The sequence below is a fragment of the Chiroxiphia lanceolata genome, chromosome 28 (assembly GCF_009829145.1).
Source record: "Chiroxiphia lanceolata isolate bChiLan1 chromosome 28, bChiLan1.pri, whole genome shotgun sequence".
Lineage (NCBI taxonomy): Eukaryota > Metazoa > Chordata > Aves > Passeriformes > Pipridae > Chiroxiphia > Chiroxiphia lanceolata.
Genome location: NC_045664.1, coordinates 896,749 through 919,101, shown reverse-complemented (window position 1 = coordinate 919,101; position 22,353 = coordinate 896,749). Strand labels below are relative to the sequence as shown.

Genomic DNA, 22,353 nt, shown 5'->3' with positions numbered 1-22,353 from the left:
TCATCCCCATCTGGCTCACGCTGCTGTCACAATGCGGGTGTAAAACCCTAAACCAGCTGTGGGGACTCAGCAGTTAATAAGAAAGCTCAAAGGACGCCGTGGTGCGCACAGGGGGATGCACCAGGACAGGCACATCATCCTGAGCCACAGCCGGGGCTGCTTTGCTGCTGAGCAAAACATTTCCCGAAACTCCGGGCTGGGCCGTGTCCTCGGCGAGCGGCTCCCGCTGCCCCCACAGGCCCCACTTCCTCAAATGCTCCGAGCAGGGCGCGGGGAGCCCCGGGCAGCGCGTCCTGGGCAGGCCGGGCCGGGCCGGGCCCTCAGAGCCCCCAGCGCAGGGGGCCGCGAGGGGAGCGCGCCGGGCATCGCCTGAGCGGCGTCGGGGCAGCCGGGGCAGAGCTGTGCGGGGAAGCGGGGCAGGAAGGTACTTTTATGGGGTTGTTCTCGGCCGCTCTCAGAAGGAGGAGGAAGTTCGTTGGCAAATCAAGCCCTGCCGAGCTGTTGCTCTTCGTGGGGGGATCAACCCCCGGCGCAGGATCCCCACGGGACCACGGGAGCTGCGGCTCAGCCCATCTCCTAAGCAAGCCCACCTCGGAAAAAAAAGAGCCCCTCCTGGTCCAAAATGTCCCTCAAGCTGCCACGGAACTGGGATTTCAACCTGAAAATGGACCCTGCAAAAATAGGTACCGTCGGTGTTTCCTCGTGTCGGGGTCAGTGCGCAGGGATGGTCAGGGGCTGTGGGGTGTCTGTGGCCAAGCCCGGCTGCGATTTCAGCCGCGGCCTTGGAGGGGGGACCCGGCCCTCAGCTGCTGCCTTCGAGACAGTGGATGGTTCGCAGGTGATTTGCAAATGATTTGCAAGAAGTGATTTGCAAAGTTGTCCCCGATGGCCATTGCGGGAGCAGGGCCGGGGCTGCGGCTCGGGGGAGGGGGGGCAGGGAGACCTGGCAACGTGGGGCTGCTGCCCCTCCGAAATCCGGGCTCGGGGGGGTTTAAAGCGCAGGGGCTCGTTCTGCTGGCCAAGCCGTGCAGGGGGAGCAGAGCGGGCCGAGGGGCAGCGGGACAGCACCGGCTGCAGGAAACAATCTCGCCCTGGTTCAGGGATCTGCGCCCACTCCGGCATCACTGCTTCTCTCTCTCACGGGGGCCAGGAGCCCTCGGGCTCCCATGGCCACGGAACAGCCTCACCCTCTGACTTCCATGGCCACGGAACAGCCTCACGCTGGGATTTCCTGACCCACCTCCCGCCTCTGCCCAGGCTTTGCAGGGCTCTCATCCACCATCTCCCGCATGGGAACCACTTGGGAACCCCTTTGGGAAGGAGTGTGGGATTCCTGTGTGGGCTCTGGGGCCAAAATATCACGGCAGGGCCTGGTCTGGGGTCAAGCAGCCAGAGAGGGGTTCGGGGTGAGGATGGGTTGGTCAAGGAAGGGGCGCAGGAGCCCAGCCTTGTGCACACACTGAGGCCAAGGCCCTCCGTGCTCCTGGCACTGGTGCCAAACTCGGCCCAGGCACACACTGGATTTCTCCCTGTGCAGAGGTTTGACCCAGCTGGTCTCTGCCAGGCTCTGCCTCCTCCCCACTGAGACAGATTCCAAGGCTGACCTGTCTGGATTTTCCTGCAAGGTTATTTCAATTTCTGCCCACTTTTCTGGGAGTGGCCAAACCCTTCCATTCACACAGAGCCCCAGATGAAGGGGCACAGCTCTGACTGGGCTGGAGACACCCAGTAATGGGCAGAATGAGACCTCAGGTGGCCCAGAAACTCAAGGAGGACAAAGAAATCCCCACACAGTTATCACCAAAGCATCCTGGACTCCTGCATTGCCCATTCCCAGGATAATTCATACTTTTTTGCCCAGAGGCTGTGGAGAAATGGGTAAAGTCAATCAGCAGCTCAGAAAAAAAGGCCAAGGGACCCTGAGCCTGCAGGGGAGTGAAGGGTGGAGATGGGACGGAAGCTTGAACTTGTGTTGGTACCAGGAATTTCTTTTTTTCCAAGAAAATCTGCTTGTGATGGAATTCCTGGTGCTTTTTGCAGCCTCTAGCTGCTGTGAGCTGCTGGATGAGGGTGTCTGTGTGTATCTCCAGGGGTGCTGTAACTTTACTTGTGGAAATGGAAAGTTGTATTTGCAAACATTTGCAATAATTGCAAATGAGCTGTCACTGCTCTCACTGGCTCCTCCTGGCTTGAGGACACTGTCCCCTCCTCATCCCCAGCCCTGGCAGTGGCACAGGCAGCTTCTGGAAGCCCCAGGACAAGGCACCAGCTCCTTCCTCGTGCTGAGGAAACTGCAAAGCTCTTTATGTCAATTGGGATTTCACCGTGACACCTCCTGTGGCCCTTTCACTGGTTTTTATTCCAAGTCCCCGCTATCCCCCCTGCAGGGCAGGAGCAACAGGAGGGCAGGGAGGGCTCTTGCCCGGGACAGGGTTCGGAGCAGGAGCCAAATGTCCATGTGAGCACCAGGGTGGCACCTTCTGCCATTCCTCCTGCAAGTGCCCTCTCACAGGGCTCCTCCTTCTGGGGGGTGGGCAGCAGGACAAGGACACCTGCTGTGGCCAGTCCCAGGGCTGGAGGGAGAGTGAGGATGTTTTGGAGGAAATATTGAACCTCAGAGGTGGTTGCCACAGGAAACGCTTTGGGGGTACCACGTTTGCTCTTGGTGGCTCCTTCCTGCCCCATGAGAGCGCAGAGAAGAGCAGAGCTGAGGGTGCAGGGCTTGGCAGGGGGAGGAGAGCCTGGGAAAAAGCTTTGTGCCCACCCCACCTAAAATCTTGAGCTGGGCATCACACCTGAGCTGGTTATCACAACTTAATTGGACATCACACCCGAGCTGGGCGTCTCACCAGCCACAAAAGGCAGAGAAGTATAAAAGTGGTGAGGAAGGAGCCCCAGCCTTGGTGGTTCTGGTTCTGTGAGTGCAGAGAAGTTTCCACTGGGCAGAAAAGCCTCATTTTGTGCAAAGCCAAGGCCCAGAGCAGGGCCCTCCCCACGCCTCCGCTCGAGCCCTGAGGTGGGGCCGGGCTGTGACACTGCTGGGGAGGAGGTAAAAATAGCAAAACTGCTCTTCTGGCCCTAAATGAGCCCAAAGTTCAGGCAGAGCTGCCTCGTGCAGAGGGAAAATACAGCCCCATGTTCACACGGGGTCACATGGATGGGCACAAACACAGCTAAGCCAGGGATAAGGCCAGGCCTCCAGCTGTACCTTGATCCTGAAAGGGCTGAATATAAGGAAAAGGGACCCCAGGGGACCCCTCTGAACCCACAGTCCTGATGGACCTGGGAAAGGCTTCAAGGAGGGAGAAAATAAACCTGGTTTCCAGCAAGGATGGACAATTTAAGCTCCAGGCTGAGAGAGGAAGGACCCCCAGGCAGCAGCACCCACTGGGTGCTTCCTTTCCATCTGCAGACCCTGATGGGCTTAGAGGGAGGTTGATACCTCCCATAAAGGGTAGAGAACAATTGCATTTTTCATAAAAATCCCAAAATTTCTCCTTCCAAGCCTTGTGCTACTCGAGTATCAGCACTGCTGGGCTGAGCTCTTTGGGGAAGGCTGGACATGGAGGTGGATGGAGCAAATCCCTGATTCCCACCCGTGTGAGTGGGTGTGAGTTAAGGACCCTCTGAGTTGAACAGGTTCACTTTGGAATAAGCCCCTACAGGAGGCAAGCAGGGCCCTGAGGATCATTCCCCAAAAATCCTTTGTCCTCAGGAGTCAGCAGCAGCCACAGGACAGGAAGGGATGTGATTTATGGAGGGGAGCGATGCTGCTCCTGAGCACTTTGCTGGGAATCACTAATATTTAGGAGATCTGAGTAATGCAGATCTTTTGGCAAGGAGCAGAGAAGGTGCCAGAGCTGGAGGAGCAATTTGGAAACCCTGCTAGGTTTTTCATCAGGGTAATCCCCAGTACCAGCATTTTTCCAGGGAGCTCACTGGCAATTCCCTTTGGAAGGTCCCTGCTTCCAACCTCATCCTCTGCAGGACCACACTGAATGTGCAGCATCCTTGTGGCACTTTGAAGGCTGATTTTGGCATTCACAACCCTTTTTGGGATTTTTGGGGAAGTGATTTGCAATCCTGTGACAGGTTTGTAGTGGGGGGTGAGCTCAGGGTGCCTACCCAGGGAAAACACAGGGGGTTTCTTGCTCTGGGGGATTTTGGAAGGGAAAGTGGGGACACACTTGAACTGCAGCACCCCCTGAAGCACCTGCCCTGCTCGGCCCTGGGGGCCAAGTGTTCTCAGGTTGGTGCTCCCTGGGGCTGTCTGTGCCATGTGCCATCTGCTCAGGTGTCCCCAGTCCCCAGCATCACAAGGCAATGACAGATATTTTGAATTTGCACTTTTTTCAGGTTCTCCTTTGCACTCAGGCCCAGGCCAGGATTCCTGGTGTTCATATCTAATGCAGCTCTTGCAGTTCTCTGCTCCACTGGCCAACATGGGGAGAAGAGGGTGTCTGGGGGCAGAGATTCCTCCATCCCACAGTGTCACACCCCTTCCCTCACAGCTCTGGCTGTGCCCAAATCTCCTCTACCAGGAACCACTGCGGGGCTCTGGGGCCCAAATCCTGCACAGTCCTCACCTGCAGGACCCAGCCAGGTGCCACCAGCCCCATTTTAGCAGGGGAGATGCAAAACCTCAGGGGATCACCATGGGCAGAGGCCAGGGGAGCCCAATTCCCTGGAGTCAGGAAATGGTTTTTGCCCTGCTGTAAATGCTGGCTCTGCCCAGCTGGGTTGGCACTGGGGGGCTGCAGTGCCTGGTCCAGAGGCAAAAATCCCTTCTGGAAATGATCCCTCCCAAGGCATTTGCTGTCACAGAGGCACTGAGAGATGGCACAGGGTCCCTGGCACCAGTGGGGCTCATCTGTGCAAACAGGAGACAGGAACACTGCTCTGCCCAGTGGTAAATCCACACTGGCACTTTTGCCCTCCTTGGAGACTTTCCAGTCCCATAGTTTTGAGATCTTCCCTGTTGGGAACATCAGGTTCTCCCAGAGCAACTTCCAGGCAGTTTTTCCCAGCCAGGCCGGGTCACTCTGCTGGGGTGGGTAGGAAAAAACACACACTCCCATTTAAAAAACAAACAAACCAACAAAAAACCCACCAAAAAAAAGCTAATGATTTTCTTCTCACTTGCAAGACAATTACTCCCACGCAGGAAAAAGGAAGCACAGCCTGACAGATAGTGCAGCCACTTCCTCTGAGCACTCAGCCGGTTTGCTCCGTAGGGCCGAGAGCTGCTCTCCCTGCTGGCGGCTCGTCCCTGGTGTCCCCGGTGTCCCCTGTGTCCCCCCACCCCCCAGCACTCCCCAGCACGCCCCCCTGTCCCATCCCAGCCCTCTGTGTCCCTGGCAGCCCGATCCAGGAGTGTGATGAGCGGGGACCCCCGCCCCGGCTCCCCCAGCGCCCTGGAGCGGCCCCTGAAGCTGGGCTGGCTCAAGAAGCAGCGCTCCATCGTCAAGAACTGGCAGCAGAGGTACTTCGTGCTCAAGGGCCAGCAGCTCTACTACTACAAGGATGAGGATGATGCCAAACCACAGGTAGGACGAGGCCACTGGGCTTTGCTGGTTCTCAAACTCCCCCTGTGTTGGGAAATTCAGGCTGAGAGAATTGGGGTTGTTCAGTTTCAGGGTGACCTAATTGTGGCCTTCCAGTGCCTGAAGGGAGCCTGAAAGAAGGAGGGGGAAAGACTATTTACAAGGGTTTGAAGTAACAGGGCAAGGGGGAATGGCTTTAAACTGACAGAGACTAGATTTAGATTAGATATTAGGAAAAAAGTCTTCCCTGGGAGGGTGGGGAGGCCCTGGTACTGGTTGCCCAGAGAAGCTGTGGCTGCCCCATCCCTGGAAGTGTCCAAGGCCAGGTTGGACGGGGCTTGGAGCAACCTGGGCGAGTGGAAAGTGTCCCTGCTCGTGGCAGGGGGTAGAATGAGATGAGCTTTAAGGACCCTTCCAACCCAAACCATCCCATGATTCTATGATTCTGTGATATGGTTTGGGATGGATCTAGAGTTGGGTATTAAAGGAGTTTTCTGCCTCTGGGCAGTAAGAGAGATGAAGGATCCTGATGAGGAACTTCATCTATTCTCTGAAATTCTTTGGATGCCTGCAAGCCCTGCTGAGGTCTGGGTGCCCCTGTGCCCAAGAATTGGGGTGCTGGGAAAAAACAAACCAGTCAGCAACTGCAAAGCTGTTATCTTTTCCCAAGACAGGAGAAGGGAGCTGAGAAGACCTCACATCCACGTAATTTCCCTGGCAGCAGGTGCAGCACTGGGTGCACAAGGGGATGGGAGCTTTGGGAGAGGTTTTAGCCCTGCTCTTGATGGGAAAGGCACCTGACAGGATGCTTGTAGGGAAAAACCACGGGACTTCCAGCATAGCCTGGGTGTGAGGCTCGGCCCAGGCCAGAGCTCAGGGCAGGGCTGAGGGCTAGGCAGGGGCCAGCCCAGGGCAGCTGCTTCCATGGGAGCTCCTGCCATGGGAGAGGCAGCTGGAAGGGAAGGAAATTTCTGTTTCTCTGGCCTGTGGGCTTGTATCCCAGCCCAGCTCCATCCTCAGTGGTGCAGGTGTTGCCCTGGCCCACCCTGCATGGCCAGAAACCTCCAGTGCCTTTTCCTCTGAGGGACAAGGCTGCAAACCTGCTGAGCACTCGGATTCAGAGCAGTTCTGGTGCTTTTATGGGGTCCTCAGGAGAGCACAACAAGCACCTGCTCTGCTGCACACAACTGGAGTGTGATCATTCACTATGGCAGGATTTGAATGTCTGCACCAGTGCCCAAAGTCTGCAGCCCCCTCTGGCAACACCATCCCACCCTTGGACCCCTGGGAGCACCATCCCACCCTCGGCCCCTCCGGGCTCTAACAACCCTCCATCCACCCCATATAAACCATTTCTCAGGGAATGCATCACAGCACACCTGCCTGGAAGAAATCAAGTGGTTTCCCAAATTTATATGGATAACTTTTTAGTTTTTCATTTGTTTTATCCACATTGTAACTTGCTCTTTGAGCGTCCACCACCTTTTCCTCATTTGGAGAAATTCCAGGGAAAAGCAGTTTTCTGGAGGAAATGTCACCAGGAGCAAAAGATAGAAAACATTCCCCAAAGGGAAGGTGATCAGTGGATCCTCGGGGTGGGGGAGGATCCCCCCCACAGGGGGGATCCAGGTCCCATTTCTGGCTTTGCCCCATTTGAGGGTGATGGGGAGGAGGAGCTCCCTCCCCTGTAAATGGGATGTGGGAACAGAAAGTGCTGGGAGAAGCTGATGGCTCTTCATGGCACTTTTGGCAGCTCTGGCTGTGACCCTGTGGCACCACCCTGAGGTAGTTTGAGCCCCTTTGATCCCATCAGTGATACTGATGGATCCATCAAAGATTCTGATGGATCCATCAAAGGTTCTGATGGATGCAGCTGCAGTTCAGGCTCTTGGAGTCTGAAATCACTGAGAAACTTCATTTCTGGGGCACAGCCTCATTTCCTGCCCTGGGAGGCCTCCAGGGCTGACTCAGTCCAGCCCCTCCACCAGCTCCTACAGCCAGGGGAGAGAAGGTCCAACAGAATGGCTGATTTCCACTTCAATTTTTGATTTCCCATCCCTTTTCTTCTTTTCCTCTTCTCTTCTCCTGCCAGCTTTGGGTTGGTTTTTGGGTTTAAGTGATGCTGTTTTAAAGGAACAGTTTTCCTGCTCCATCACAGCAGAAAGAGGATCCTCTGTTGTTTTGCCAAGTCCCTTCTCCTTTGTTCTCTCTCCTTCCACTCCCAACAGGGGCTAAAAAAGCATGAGAATGAAGAAAAAAAAAAGAAAGAGCAAAAGAAGCAGTTTTTTCATTCTGAGAATCACTTCATTGGAAAAGCTGGCATTTAAGAAGTGGCCCTTATTGTTTGAAAAGCCATTCTAGTGTCTATCTATCTATCTATCTATCTATCTATCTATCTATCTATCTATCTATCTATCAAATATATGAAATACAGCTCCTGCAACCTGTTTGAAAGCAGGAATTCTGCCCTCCGTGCTGACACACGTTTGTGTGGCCTTGCAGAGGTGGCACACAGGTATTTTCAGCTTCTGCTCTGCTCTGTCCTAGGGCTGCCTGCCCCTCCAGGGAAGCACCATCAAGGAGGTGGCCAGCAACCCAGAGGAAGGAGGGAAATTCATCTTTGAAATCATCCCAGGTGAGGAAGCCTCACTCCTCTTTGTTGCACACTTTTAGGCTGGACTGTTCACCCAAAATCATCTGGGCAAGTCTTTTTCCCAGTCCTTTTGCTCCCACTTTTTTCCAAGGTCCCCACAGTGCTGTTTCGTGTGAAAATAAATATCTCACTTTCAATATTCAGGGCTGGAGCAGGGCCCTGTGTCAGTGCCCATGTCCCATGGTGAGAAGGAGCCTTGCCAAGCTGCAAAGTGCAGTAGTTTCTGTTCCCTTCTTGCAGACCTTCCTCAAGGGAAGTGCCAGAGCTCTGCTTCCTTTGCCTCCAGGGAGACGTTAACGGGGAAATCTGGAGCCAGAGGCATTTAGCAAAGAAAGCAGCAAGTGTGTCTCCTCTCCTCCAGTGCCCTCCATAAATGATGCATGAATGTTATTTTTTGCAGGGGTGGCTGGAGACCAGCCCCGGGCGGGGCAGGACCCCTGTGTGCTCATGGCCAGCTCCCAGAGTGAGATGGAGGAGTGGGTCAAATCCATCCGGCGTGTGCTGGGCTCGGCCTCAGGAGGTAAAGGGGGGCAGGGCAGCTCTGGGAGGGGTGATCTCCTGCTGTCCTGTGGTCTGAAGCACTTCTGGGCGAGGATTTCAAAGCTGGGCTCACAAATCTTTGGCACTGGAAAAGGGAGCTGTGTCACTTGTGGTGCCCTCGAAACCTGGAGCAGACCCTGGTGCTGGGGCTGCTGCAAACGCAGGCAGTGCTGAGGAAAAGGCAGCTGAGCATGAATGAACATTTCTGGGCTGGTTTCATCTTCTTCTGCCGACTTCCTCATTGATTTACTGACCCTGAAAAAGTTGTTCTTGAAAACAACTCCCATTCGGGGATAAAAGCGTTGAAAAATCTTGCCTTTCACCAGCCAATCTCCTCATTTTGCTTTGCTTTTCTTCCAGCTTTTCTTGCTCACCCCAACCTTTCTGCCCCCATTTTCTCTCCAGCCTGCCTTGGCCACACACTCAGGCACCCTTCAGCCCCAGGTCTTCTCTTCCAGTCCCGAGATCCTCTTCCAGACCCCCGGCCAGGCAGTTATTCCATTATAAAGCATGGATGGATCAGAAAGGATCACACTGTAAATTTGACACCACAGATGAAACCACAAAAGAAGCAGCAAAGGTCACTCCATCCACTTTTCCCATCAGGATGAACTATCCAGCCTTTTCCTATGAGGATTTTCTGCCTCTAAACTGAACCAGGCTGTGCCTCCCCCAGGGCAGCACCACCCAGTGAACTGAGGATTGTGAGCCAGAAATTTTCAGGGCATTGCCCCACTTGGCTCTGATACTTAATAACAACTCCACACCTGATCCCTACTTGAACTTAGGAGGCTGTTGGTTCCTTCCAGAGGGATGAAGTGACTTTATAAGACAGAAAATGTCATTTATAATAGCACAGACACCCCTGAGGACAGCAGAGAAGTCAGGGACTGTGGAGTTGCATTTTATGGGAATACTTGGGTTAACAGACCCCAAAACTCACACTTTAGGTTTTTCGCTTCAGTGTGAGCTGAGGCAACACGAGGTTTTAGAGCAATCCACTGTGCAGTGGAGGTTTTGGCAGCCCTGTGACCCAACTCACTGTGAGCTTGTTGCTCACCAAGAAGCAGAGAAGCTGCAGAGTGTGAAGAAACAGCAAAAGCATCTCCAAAATCTTGGAAGGTTTTGCAGGGCTGGTTGTCACCCTCTAACATTAGGGTGGTGTCCCCAGATTAACAAATCTGCCAGCCTGCAGTCAAATAACCAAACCATTATCAGCTACCAAAGCAGAGAGGAAAAAAAAAAGAAGATATTTGCTTTTCCTGTGCACAGTGTCAGGTTTATATTATTTATTTAAAAGTGTAAGCGAGTGATAAGTGAAAAACCCCCATGACCAGGCAGGTGCTGACAGGCCTTGTGCTTCCAGATGAGGGTGTTCACCTACATTTTCCTGGGCTGGAGGATGCACAGGAGTTATTTCAGCCTTCAGAGCACAAAGTGAACACATCAAGGCACTGCTGGGGCACAAATGTGATAGAGGACCAGAGGACCATGTGCCATTAATATCCCAGAGCCACTTGGAGTTGGGATCTGTCTGCTCATGGCCCAGGCTCCGAGGAGGAAGAGCTGGGTTGAAGGCTGCTGCCTTCCCACCACCCAATGTTCCCTTTGCTGGGAGTTCAGGAGGAAAAAGCCATTTCTGCAAAGGAAAGGTACTACCCTCTGTGGAACTCTGCTGTTCCTTCGCACAGGGGAGTTTCTGGAGGGGAAGAGGGAAAAAGAGCAACTAGATCAGTGAGAATTCCAGCTCCAAATCCCTTCAAGGATTCGTTCTTATTTCTGTGCTTTTTACACCTTGCCTTCCCTCCCTGTGCCTTGCTCCTGTCTCCTTCTGTATCAGGACCCTGCTTCTAGGCAGGCAAAACCCAAGGCTCACTGCCTGGCTTTAATTGTTTCAAGAACTGTGAATTATTCAGAGGAGGAACAAGGTTTTGTTTCACTGTCGTTTCTTTGGGAAAAAAGTTCTGCTTTCTGTGGAACTTTATCTCAGCAAAGACTTTTCCAGAAACTTTCCTGGGTTTGAGTGTAGGTTTAAAAAGTTTGCAGGCACTTGGTGTGTCCTGTGCTGTCAGAGCAGCAGGTGCTGCTGGAGCACTTGCAGGGAGCCCCTTGGGTGGGTGCTGAGCCTTTAAGCTGAGCTTTGGGCCCCTCTGACCGTGTGTCCTCTCCCCAGCGGTGTTTGGGCAGCGCCTGGCAGAGACCATGGCTTACGAGCAGAAGTTTGGGCAGCCCCAGGTGCCCATCCTGGTGCAGAAATGTGCCGAGTTCATCCGGGAGCACGGGCTGAGCGAGGAGGGGATTTTCCGCCTGCCCGGCCAGGACAACCTGGTCAAACAGCTCCGGGACGCCTTCGACGCCGGGGAGAGGCCGTCCTTCGACAGGTAACGCTGCCTTCCCCCTCTCCCGCTCCCAAACCCCAGGAAAAAGCAGCCAGTCTGACCCCCCTGCATGCTCTGCAGGAAACCTGGACCCTCCAGAAGGGCTTGACCAGGAGACAGGATTCAGCAGAAACCACGAAGGGAGGCACAGGCAGAGTCAGGGGCTGCTGAGATGAGATTCATGGAAATAAAGGAAAGCATTTACAGAATCACAGGATGTGCTGAGCTGGAAGGGACCCACAAGGGTCATGGAGTCCAATCCTTAGCCCTGCACAGGGCAGCAATCAGGATTTGCAGGAGCAGCCAAGGAAGGAGCAAAGGGAAGAGCCTGCACTGCCCATCAGCTGAGGGTTTAGAGAAAGCAGAGCAAGAGGAGGATCCTAAATGAGCTCAGAGAACACCCTGATGCACAGCAGAAGTTATTCCTCTCCCTGCCAGCCCACAGCCATGATATTTTCCTCCTGCTGCCTTTCCCTACAACACCACACAGAGATGTGAGAGATTTTTGCTGTTGCAAGGCAGGTCAGGCCCCCCTGACCCTCTTCCTCTGCAGGGCCGAGAGGAAATGGAGAATTCCCTGAATCTGGGAGAGCTGCCTGTCCCTGCTCATGGGTCTTGGAGAGGCTTTGGAGAGAGACATTTGCAACTGCTACCTCTGCTATGGCCTGTGCAAAGTGAGAGGAGGAGGGTAAAGCCCTGGTGCTTCCTTTCCCAAAGGGATCCCAAAGGGATGCAGCTGCCCCTCAGGTGCCTCCCTGTCTCCAAGGGAGTTTCCCACCTACTCCACCTGAACCCCTTGGATTTGGCCTCAATTCCATAAGGAATTCCACCCCTCAGTTCCCACCCTGTCCTGTTCACCTGTGATGGGGTTTCACCTGGCAGTTTGTGCTGGTGAAATCCATGATCCTGGACCTGCAATAATGGAAAAGTGGGTCCTGCCTTTGCACGGCACCAAAAGCGAGGGTTTGGGCTCAATTCCTGCCTTGTCCTGCCCACCAGACCCGAGACAAGGAGTGCCCAGGCTACTGCTGTGTGTGAGGGTGACACTGGCCATGGGCAGAATTTGGGAGCCGCTCCCTGTGGCAACACCTGAGCCCTGAGAGCTGCCAGCAAGACCTGGGATGTTCATGGGAGGGGAGCCCCAAACCCAGGAGCTTCCCTGGATTTTTGTGCAAAACACCTTGTTTAAGTGGTGTGCAGGGGCCTCCTCTGTCTGTTCACCTGTCCCTACCATAAAACTTTTCCTGCTTTAATCCAGTTTTGTTAGGAGAAATCCCAGCACCTTGACCTAAATCCCCCTGCAAGTCAAAGCTGGGGAGGGAAAACATCCCACTAGTGGCTTTGCAGCTGAATGTTTCTCACTTCCTGGGCACTCAGTCTGTTCCTGTTGGAACCTGTGGGGGGCCATGAGAAGGTGAAGCCTTTTTCCAGTTTTTGCAGAACTTTTCCAGCAGGGCCTGGCCAGGGAGCTCAGCCCTTTCCCAGCACCTTGTGATGTCCCCCCTGTCCCACAGGGCTGGGAATGACATCCCATGGTGGTGCCAGGAGGACTGCAATCCCCTGGCACCTCAACCAAAACATTTTCCTGGTGAGAAGGAAAGCAAATAACAGGGTTCAGAGTGACCTGAGTGCAGCAAGGTGTTGGCTCAACCTTCTGTGCTGCCTGTTTGGGTTTTCACAGGCACACTCACCCTGGACTGAGTTGGGGAGTGTTAGAAAACTGCTGTTGCAGTCCAGGCACCCAGGATGACTAAATCGTGTGTATTAGTAGGCCCTACAAAAATATAGCTCTGAAAAAATCCCTTCATGTTCATGTGCATTTGTTAAAAATAATGGTGTTTTAGACCCCAAACCAATCCTAAAAATAACTGACCTGGGGGATTTTTGCTCGAAGTTTAGAACAGTTCAGCGACTTCAAGGTGGGTCAGATTAGAGGCTTCTGATCTTGACAGTGTCCTTTTGACATAATGTCAACTCCAGGGGCTGCGAAGCTGCAAACATCTGTCCCAGCAGAACAGCCCCAGTAACTGCTGCTGGTCTGAGACAGGATCTGAAGCCCCACAGTGGGGACTGTGGCCAAACATGGAGCACCAGGATGGGCACACAAACCCTCCAGAGCCCAGTGTGGGCTGGGATGGCTTTGCTTGAAGGAGTGGGAAGGTGGGACAAGGGTTTTGCTTACTTTTTCTTGGTTTTTTTAATCATTTGACTGCAGCAACCATAGCCAGTGTAGAACTGCAGATATTCAGCTCCCATTCATTAAATAACGTGGCTTCAGAGCTGTCCAGTGGGTGAAGAAAAGTGATTTTAGTTTTAGAGTGTGAAGGGGAGAGATGGAAACAACAGTGTCTGACCAGGAGAGGGGCCTGTGTCGTGCCAGGGGCAGCTGCTGCTGCCTTGGCTCCTGCTTTGCCCAAAATCGTGATGGAGCAGCCAAGGAAAGGGACTGTGTGCCAGGGCCCGGGGGCAGGGAAGGGCAGCTGGGGAGAGCTGAGGCAGTGACTGTGCCTGCTCAGAACTCGGTCTTGGGAGAGAACAGGAGCCCTTTTACTGAATTTCTGGCTATCCCAGCTCAGACACTGGGACCTATCAGACCCATGGTAGTGAAAACCTCCAGCAAGCCTTTACTCTCCTGCCAGCTGGGGCCATTCCCTGGCTTGGGGTGCCCTCCCCATTTACATCTCCCTGTGTCCACATCCGTGCACGGAGCTCAAACGGAGCCACGGGCAGGGTTTGCTCCCCTGCTGGGACCTTCTGGGGCTGAGTGTCACCTGAAGGACCCTTTGCACCTTGCAGGGACACGGATGTTCACACTGTGGCCTCCCTGTTCAAGCTGTACCTGCGGGAGCTGCCGGAGCCCGTCGTGCCCTGGGCGCAGTACGAGGATTTCCTGCTCTGTGGGCAGGCACTGGATGCTGATGAGACAAAGGTAGAGATGTTTCTGTTTTGCTCCTTCTGGCCTCAAAACCAGCTGTGTTTCATACCCAGGGCTTTGTGCTCCCTACGGAACTTCTCCGTGTCCATGCTTGGTCTGATGGAGAAATGTGACTTCCAAGGAGAGCAAATGACAAGAGAACCATAATATCACGGAGTTGTTAAGATTGGAAAAGATTTGTAATATCGTCAAGTCCAACCATCAACCAGCACCACCACGTTCACCACTAAACCACATCCTCACGTGCCACATCCACGTGTTTTTTGAACACTCCCAGGGACGGGGACTGGGAATCACCAGGAGGCAGGAGCATACAAGGGTGGATGGAGTGACCAAGAGCTGTTCTTGAGTCCATGTATATCTGTGAATCTTTCTAGAGCTGTTTCTTTACTTGCCTTTAGGGCCATCAGGAGCTCCTGAAGCAACTGTCCCTCCTTCCCCGAGACAACTACAACCTCCTCAGCTACATCTGCAGGTCAGTGCTGTGCACAGGGTATGGACAGCTCAGATTTGGTCTTGGGGAGCAGAATTGTCACCCCAAAGGCCAAAGCTGCCTCCTTCAGGCAGAGTCTTCTAAAGCCATGGTTTGGTTCCCATTGAGTCACCAGATCCTGACTTCTGCAGAGGGAGAATTTCAGGCACAGGGATAAACACCTCGACAGTGTTTGAGCATAAATCACTACCCTAAAACTCACTTAAAAATCCCTGAGAATTAAAATCAGGTGCAGTTTTCCTGGACAAAACCTGGTGCACCACAACCTCTGAGTTTCACCCACCCTGGGTGGGTTTATTCTGAGGTTTATTGGGGGTTTCCCTTCCTTTTTGGTTTGTTTTGGAGGTGAGCAGCTCATCACATGGTGAGTTTTATTCTGATACCAGTCAGACCCAGCTCCAGTTCGCTGTTCTAAGGTGAACTCTTTCTGTCCTTGTGACTGAGAGGAAGAGCTGAAGGATCAGATAAAATCAGGATTTATACCAATGGGTGTGTAAGGCTTTTTGCAACCTTCCTCCTCTGATGGGAAATATTTACCCCTGAATTCTGGCAGGTTTCTACACGAAATACAGTTGAACTCCAATGTCAACAAGATGAGTGTGGATAACCTGGCAACAGTGATCGGAGTGAACCTCATCAGACCCAAGATAGAGGATCCTGCAACTATTATGAGAGGTAAAAGGGACTCCTGGGATAATTGGCGTAGGAGCACATGGCATGCTGGAATACTCAGGTGCATCCACAATCTTGAAACTGCAATTTTTCTATGGATGGACCAATGGATATCAGCCAGAAACGGGCCTGGGCACAGAAAGAACAGCAGAGCAGAGTGAAGCCATGTGTAAGTGGCTGTAAAGGTGTTGATGGTGACAAAAACCTGTTTGGAATTGCACTGTTTGTTCTCTCCAGAGAGCTCAAACAATTCAGGAATTTGGTGAGGTCATTTCTGTTGCTTAGAGCAGGAAGGTGTCAAATTCTTCTAAGAGAAACAAAGGAAACGCAGAGAAAGTAGTGTTTAGCTGAGCCAAACTGTAACCCTGTGGGCAGGGACAGATGTAACAGAGCTGATAAAAGAAGTTATAAGGCCAAAGGCTGCTTTATTCTACAGACTTCATATGCAAATTATCCAGATATTCATACACCCCAAACCTGGGCTTGGCTGTTGAGCCAAAGGGGAACACATTGTGGCCTGGTGCAGCTGAGCAGACTCACAGCTTGGTTGCTCCATATCTTACTCCTGCTATTAATATATACATAAAAATAATGTCTAAATATTAATATTTATAATTACATAATAATATATTATAAATATGGTATATTTATAATTATACCAATAAATATATTAATAGGTTGATATAGAATAAAAGGCAATATAAAAATCCCTCCCTTTATTTGTCTTTATGATCCTGCTCCTTGTCTTCACCTGCAGCTCCATTTTAGACACCGAAAGCCCAACCAGAACATCCCAGTGTGGATGAAGGAATCCCTTTGTGTTGGGTTTGTCCCTGACAATCTCTCATCCCTCCAGGCACTCCCCGGGTGCAGAAGGTGATGACTGTGATGATCAGTGACCACGAAAACCTCTTCCCCCTGTCCAAGGATGTGCCACTCTCCCCACCTGCCCCCCAAAATGACAAGAAAGCCCCTGTCCCTCGCAGCTCCGTGGGCTGGGGGGCTGCAGAGGACCCTGCCGTGCCCAAGGCCGTGATCCAGAGGCGAATGGTAAGGACAGATCCCCAGGGAAACAATCACACCCATGTTTATTAAATGTGTGATTAGTTATTATGGGCTCTGGCAGGTCAGTGAGCCACTAAAAGCACTTGCTGTTAAAAGGGGGAAGAGCTGTATCTGTCAGCTCTGGAATATTTACATCAGGAAAATGATGTAGGTAAACTTTCCACTTTCCTGTGGAAAATCTACTATTCTGAGAAAAATGAAAATTCCCAATGCTTTTCATCTAAACAGCTGAACAGACAAAACCTTTTCAGTTCAGGCTGGTGAAGGCAAAACACTGAGGATTAAAGGCTTTTCTCAGAAGAAATCTCCGCAAAAAGTTCTTTTTAATGGGAAGCAGGGTCCAGTCTAAAATAATTTTAATGGAAAACTGTGGCTGTGTTCAAATGTGCCTTTTGGAAACCTTGCAGTGCCAGCAGTGGCTACAACCTGTCTGCTGCCAGGGCAGGGCCAGCCTCTCCTAATGCCATGCTCTGCTTTCCAGAGGGATGACCCGAATTCCAGCGACGCCCCTGGACCAGCTGCGAGCTCAAGTGCCCCCAGGGAAGATAAGGAGCCCAAAGATACCCTGGGAATGTGGAAAATGCAGCCAAGGAAAAGAACTCAGACTTTACCTAACAGAAAGTCCTTCCTGGCAGCGGCTGCCCCGGGGGACAAAGGCAGCCCGGAGAAAAGGGATGTCTTTGCCAGTGACTTTTGGAAGAGCTCCCCCGGGAGCAGCTCCCGCTCCGTGGTCCCCGATGGACACAAGAGAACGTTGTCTCATGATCTTTTTAAGCTGCTCGACCTCCACCGGGCTGCGACCTGCGACAGCATTCCCCCCTCCCCGCCGGAGAGCGGGGACGGCAGCGGCTCCAGCCCCAGCCCCTCCGGCAGCATCTCCGACAGGGAATTCCTGCCCTGCCCCAGCCCCAGCCACGAGCCACAGGAACCAGCCAGTCCCGCCGCTGAGGTGCCCAAGCCTGATCAGGAGAGCAGGGAGTTCCTGCAACACACGGTCCTTAGGCTGGAAAAAGAGATGGAAGCGCAGAAAAATGACTACGAGGAACAAATCAAGAGGTAACTCCCTGCAGGAAGCTGCTTTCTGGGGAGCAGGAAATCTGCAACTCGGGTGGTGACAGCAAATATTGCCCAGATTTATGTACCAATAATATTATACAGTATGCAAGAGTAATGATTAATGGTAAAGTACAGTATTTAGTAGGCTCTCTAAAAATCATTGTACTGTGTGTACTGTACTGTCATGACATTGTTGCTACTGTTAAATTACCACAATATCAATACTTTATATTTCTTATCACATTATGGTATGGCACTGCAATGCTCCTGCCATAATCAAACTGCCATAATTCCTGTTATTACCTTAATCTTTACCATCATGCTCTCCAGAGTTCAGTAGTAGCATTATGACACTGTTAGTTGTAACCATCATATAATGATTATATTATCACAGGATCAATACACATATTGACTTATTGCATCATTTGAGGGAATCAGGGCAGGACCTTTGGCTTGTTTTATTCCTTAATGACACAGAGGTCGGACTCCTTAAGAGCCAAATGATGGTTTTCCAGCACTTTTCTGATCCAATCCTTTCATGCTCCATTTTTCTTTGCAGTCTCCAGAAGGAAAACTACGAAGTCTGGGCCAAGGTGGTGAGGCTGAACCAGGACATTGAGAAGGAGAAGAAGAAGTCTGAGGAACTGGAGCTGAAGCTGATGAACGTGGAGCGCTCGCGGGAGGAAGTGGAGAAGAAAAACAAGAAGCTTGAGGAGGAGATAAAAAAATTAAGTAAACCCACAGGCAAAACTGATACCAAAACCAACTAGGAGGAGACACCCAGCTTTGCACAGGCACAAAATGCAGCTGCACAAATCCACAGGAATTTCCAAGCAGGTTCAGAGCCAGGGACTTGTATCGTCCAGTGTCCTGCTACCGACCACGGGCCCATTTGGAGGGAGGAGTAAAGAGTTTAGAGGCTGGTTAATGCTCTGAAAATGGAACTTTCAAAAATATCCTTTAGCTTTTTTTGGTGTGTTTATCTCAACTCCTCTTTCAGCTGCTCAAGTTACCTGGAGAACGGGCCAATACTTCCTGCTGCTCAGTCAGAATATCTTGCACGTTGGAGTTTGGGTGAGGGACACGTTTTGCCTTTACAGAAAGAAATCCCTCCTCCAGCCCCCTGGTGCCTTGCTGGGGATGCCCACCGTGCAAAACATCCATGAATCCTGGATCCAGGAAAACAGAGGAGCCCCAGGGTCCAGGATGGCACAGCTCATTGCCTGGTGGGCTGCAAATGCTTCAGCACCTCAGCTGAGGTTGTCATGTTGATCCCACAGCTGGTTATTGCTCTTATAGAGCAGGACAAGCCCAAAGAGCTCCTCAGGTCAATCAAAGATCTCCTGCGGAATCACCTGCTGTGATCATCAACACCAAGGCTCCAGCTGGAAAATCCCAATATCACAGAAACCTCTTCAGTTCAGAGGCTGTTCAGGTATTTGAAGTTGCTGTTCCCACATGCACAGAAATCCAGCAGAGCTGACAAAGCTTTGGAGAGCACTTTCACACACCCCTACTCAGAGATCTTTGTGTAGAGGGAGTCCGTCAGCAACTTTCCCAGCACAGAAAATGGGGCTGCTACAATTTCCCTGATGGGCAGTTTTCAAGGAATGACAGATCTGGATTTATTTACTGCCCCTGCTTTGGTTTCTCACTGTTTCTATAGCACAGAATAGGATTTCCTCAGCCAACTGGTGAAAACCTGGGTTTGCACCCCAACCATGACGTTGGGGCTCTCCCCAGCACCTACTGCCACCACCATAAAGACAAACTGGACCCAAAAATCCCATTGTGACTATTTATGACTTTGTCTGCTTCTTCCCACTCCTGCCAGCAAGTCGTGGTTCCAGCAGTACCACGGTGTTGCCAAAGCTTTTTGGGGGAGGAAAGAAAAATAGCAGGACTGAAGAAAACCTTTCACTCCTCATTTATGTTGAGAAGGGGGAAGAGCAACACCCAAGCTCAGCTCAGCACAGAGCCTTCGTGGAGATGGAAAAGAGAAAACCATGGAGACTTGCAGGAGTTTTCAAGCAGGACCAACCATGTGTGTCTGTGCCAGGCACAGGGAGGTGAATCCCAAAACACTGGATTCATGCTACTGAGGCCTTGGCTTTGATTAGGCAAAAATAATGTTCAAGACAGGCTGCAGAGCTGTCTGACAGAGCCTGGGGAGGAAAAAGAACTGTTGAGAGGAAGGGACACAGAGGAAACTGTGTGAAACAAAGGGAGATGGGAGTGGGAAAACATTGTTGGAGAATAAGTCAATACTGGGTATAAAGCACTTGCTTTTCTCAGCCTTGCTGGGGGTGTGGGGGGGGTCTTGTTTAGCCCTAAGACTGAGTCCAGACTCAGTCTCAGATTCAGTTTGGTGCATTGAACCCACCTTTGCTCAGCTGTGGGTATAAAGTACTGGTGAGGGAGAGATTTGTAAAGTTGAGCTGCATTTAAAAATCCAACCCATAAATAACTCATTGGACATATAGATGCTGACTCTGGCTGTCCTTCCTTTCCATGGGATCCCCAAAGACTACACAGCTCCTCACTGCCCTGTCCACAAACCTTCACACCATGGAATTGAACCTTCTGGAGGCCTGTGTGGGCAAAATGTGCAAAATCCCAGTGCCTTCCCAAGGATCCACAGCCAAGGTCCTCTGCTCTTCTAGGGATCAAATCTGAGTTCCAGAGGTTTCAAACTTGAGTATAAGGTTTCAAATCTGATTAAAATTTTTCAAATCTCAGTCCTAGTGATGTGAAATCTCAGTGAGGATCTCAGTAGCCCCCAGCATTGGACCAGCAGGCCTGGGTGTGCTGGTGCAGAGCTCCACAGCTTTTCAGAGGGATGGGCATCGTGGAGAAGGGCCCCAAGGAGGGCAGGGTGGCCTCCACCAGGCTTAACCACCTTCCAAGGTGAGCTCCCCAACCCTCCCCTTCCCCACCACCTGCATATCCCACACTCCACAGCATCCTGAGTTGCCTCCTAAAGTCTCTTGACTCTGCAAGTCAAAGTCCCCCCATGGGACCCACAACCTCCTGACACTCAAATCAAGGGGTTTCCAAAGTACCTGCCACCATTTCAGAGCAGCTGCTCCCCTTCACTAGTCTTTTCTGTGATTTCAGATGACCTTGACAGAGCTGCTTCAGTGTTTAATTTAATTTTTTACCTTTGCAAGAGACTCATCACGAATCTGAGCATGAGGCTCAGGAGTCACTAGGGAGAAACTTCTCCCTTGGGTGTAGGAGAAACTCTATGAACATCTGGGCTGGAAATGCCACACGCTCCTTTCTGCAGAGATCAAAAGTGTGAAGAGGCAAATAATTCCCTCACAGCAGATTGTAATGACGTGCAAAGGCTTGGCTGAGGCTCAGAGACCTCCATGATTAGGACAAGTGCACGTTATTTTAGTATAAACTGTGCATTCCACCACTTCCGCTGCAGAGAGGTCAAACAACCTCGTGGCTGTTTCTGAAGATCAGAGTGAGTTCTTTGAAGATATTCCACCCATTAACATTTAGAGTGTTTATAGAGGTCATCTTTAAAAGATAGACTTTGCAATGGAGGTCGGGTGGGCTGGAAATTCCTCAGCGCCTGGAGGGAGGAACAGACACGGGCACCTTGTGAGCTGGGGGCTGTAAGATAAGGAGGGTGTTCCTTTTGTTTTAAAAGTGAACTTTTTCCTGGGAGAGAACCATGGATGTGCCCATGCCAGAGCTGTGAAACTACCTCCTTTCCTTCCCTGAAGGGGACTCCTCTCTGCTCAGCCCAGAGCACTGTGTCTGAACACTGAACACTGGCACTGCCCAAATCCTACTGTGGATTTTATGCACTTCCACATCTTCTGTGGAGACACCACAATATGAGACCCCTGAAAACTGATCAATGCACAACTTATACTTCCTGCCTCCTTTTTTTTTTTTTTTTTTTCTGCAGCCAAGCCATGAAGCTTTTTGGGGAAGAAGCAGCAGAGAAAGTGTCTCCTGCACCTGGAGCAGGGGTTGCTGCTCCTCTGTGCTGCAAGGGGCAATGTAAACTCATGGAGGGCTGTTTGGTGGCTTCTCAGCTCAGCAGGATTTGGGCTTTGATTCTGGATCCCCTAGAAAATCTGAAGTTACTACTGTCATGTAAAGGCACAACAGACTGTCTACAATAAAGAATAAAGAACAAATCCTATAGAAAGGTCCCTTTCAACCCTATCCTGGGCACTGTGGGCTTGGAAACTACCAGAAGGGCAGTTTTTCACCCCCTTAACCCTCAGTGCACAACCTGAGGACACCAGAGCATCACCAAGGTGACAACCCATGAACCAGACTGAGGATTTTCTTCTCCCTTTAAATGTGATACAACTTTCCAAATTAGAACCATTAAACCACAGACCTCAGTGCATATAAAACTGTTCAATCGTGCATTTTGGGGTGAAAACATGACACCTTTTGGGCTATAATTTCAGTCCTTTCACTGTTTAGGATTATTTGTGTTAGAGCAGAAAATCCATTTTGCTCTTCTCAGGTATTTACTGAATTAATTTAGGAATTCACTTCGTTGTATCCAAGGGTTTGGAAGGCGCGAGAGGCAAGAAAATAAAATTATCCTTCCCACATTATTCTCTCTGGATCCTGAGCCAGCCCCACTTATTCTGTCTTATCCCTTCATATTTATCGAAGTTGCATTTTTGGCATGAGGGAACTTTCCTTTTTTAGCCTGGCCACTGCTCAGAGGAGCACGTTGCTGGGGGAGGCGAGGTGGACGTGCGGGAAGTGTCCGGCCATTCCTGAGGGGGGATTGTCCCAGCCCGCAGCTTGTCCAGCCCCAGGAGCAGTGGGAACATGTTGTTCCCTGTGGCAATTCCAGAGTGATCAGTCTGTTCTTCCTTTACGTGGAAGCTGAAAGATACCCCCAGACCAGGCTGCTTCTGAGAAGAAAATACTGCCAAAGTGAATGTATGAATAACTGTTCACCCAGGCGGGGAGAAAAAATGTCCCAAACTCTGGGAGCAGTCCCACTGTCCCGCTTTCCCTGTGTT

General features: G+C 51.5%; 1 protein-coding gene across 2 annotated transcripts; it reads left to right on the top strand.

The window, feature by feature from the left end:
• The first annotated feature begins 343 nt into the window (after window positions 1–343).
• ARHGAP25 (Rho GTPase activating protein 25) lies at window positions 344–19,613 on the top strand. 2 transcript variants are annotated; one of them, XM_032712454.1, is made up of 11 exons: window positions 344–838; window positions 5,362–5,546; window positions 8,091–8,178; window positions 8,597–8,716; window positions 10,910–11,117; window positions 13,911–14,043; window positions 14,451–14,524; window positions 15,096–15,217; window positions 16,071–16,264; window positions 16,761–17,335; window positions 17,895–19,613. In XM_032712454.1, the coding sequence occupies exons 1-11, from the start codon at window positions 433–435 to the stop codon at window positions 18,103–18,105; spliced, it is 2,316 nt and encodes a 771-aa protein (XP_032568345.1). In that variant the 5' UTR covers window positions 344–432; the 3' UTR covers window positions 18,106–19,613. The 2 variants fall into 2 exon arrangements, with proteins under 2 accessions (XP_032568345.1, XP_032568346.1); XM_032712455.1 differs by having other exon boundaries at window positions 510–683.
• The last annotated feature ends 2,740 nt before the right edge of the window (window positions 19,614–22,353 follow it).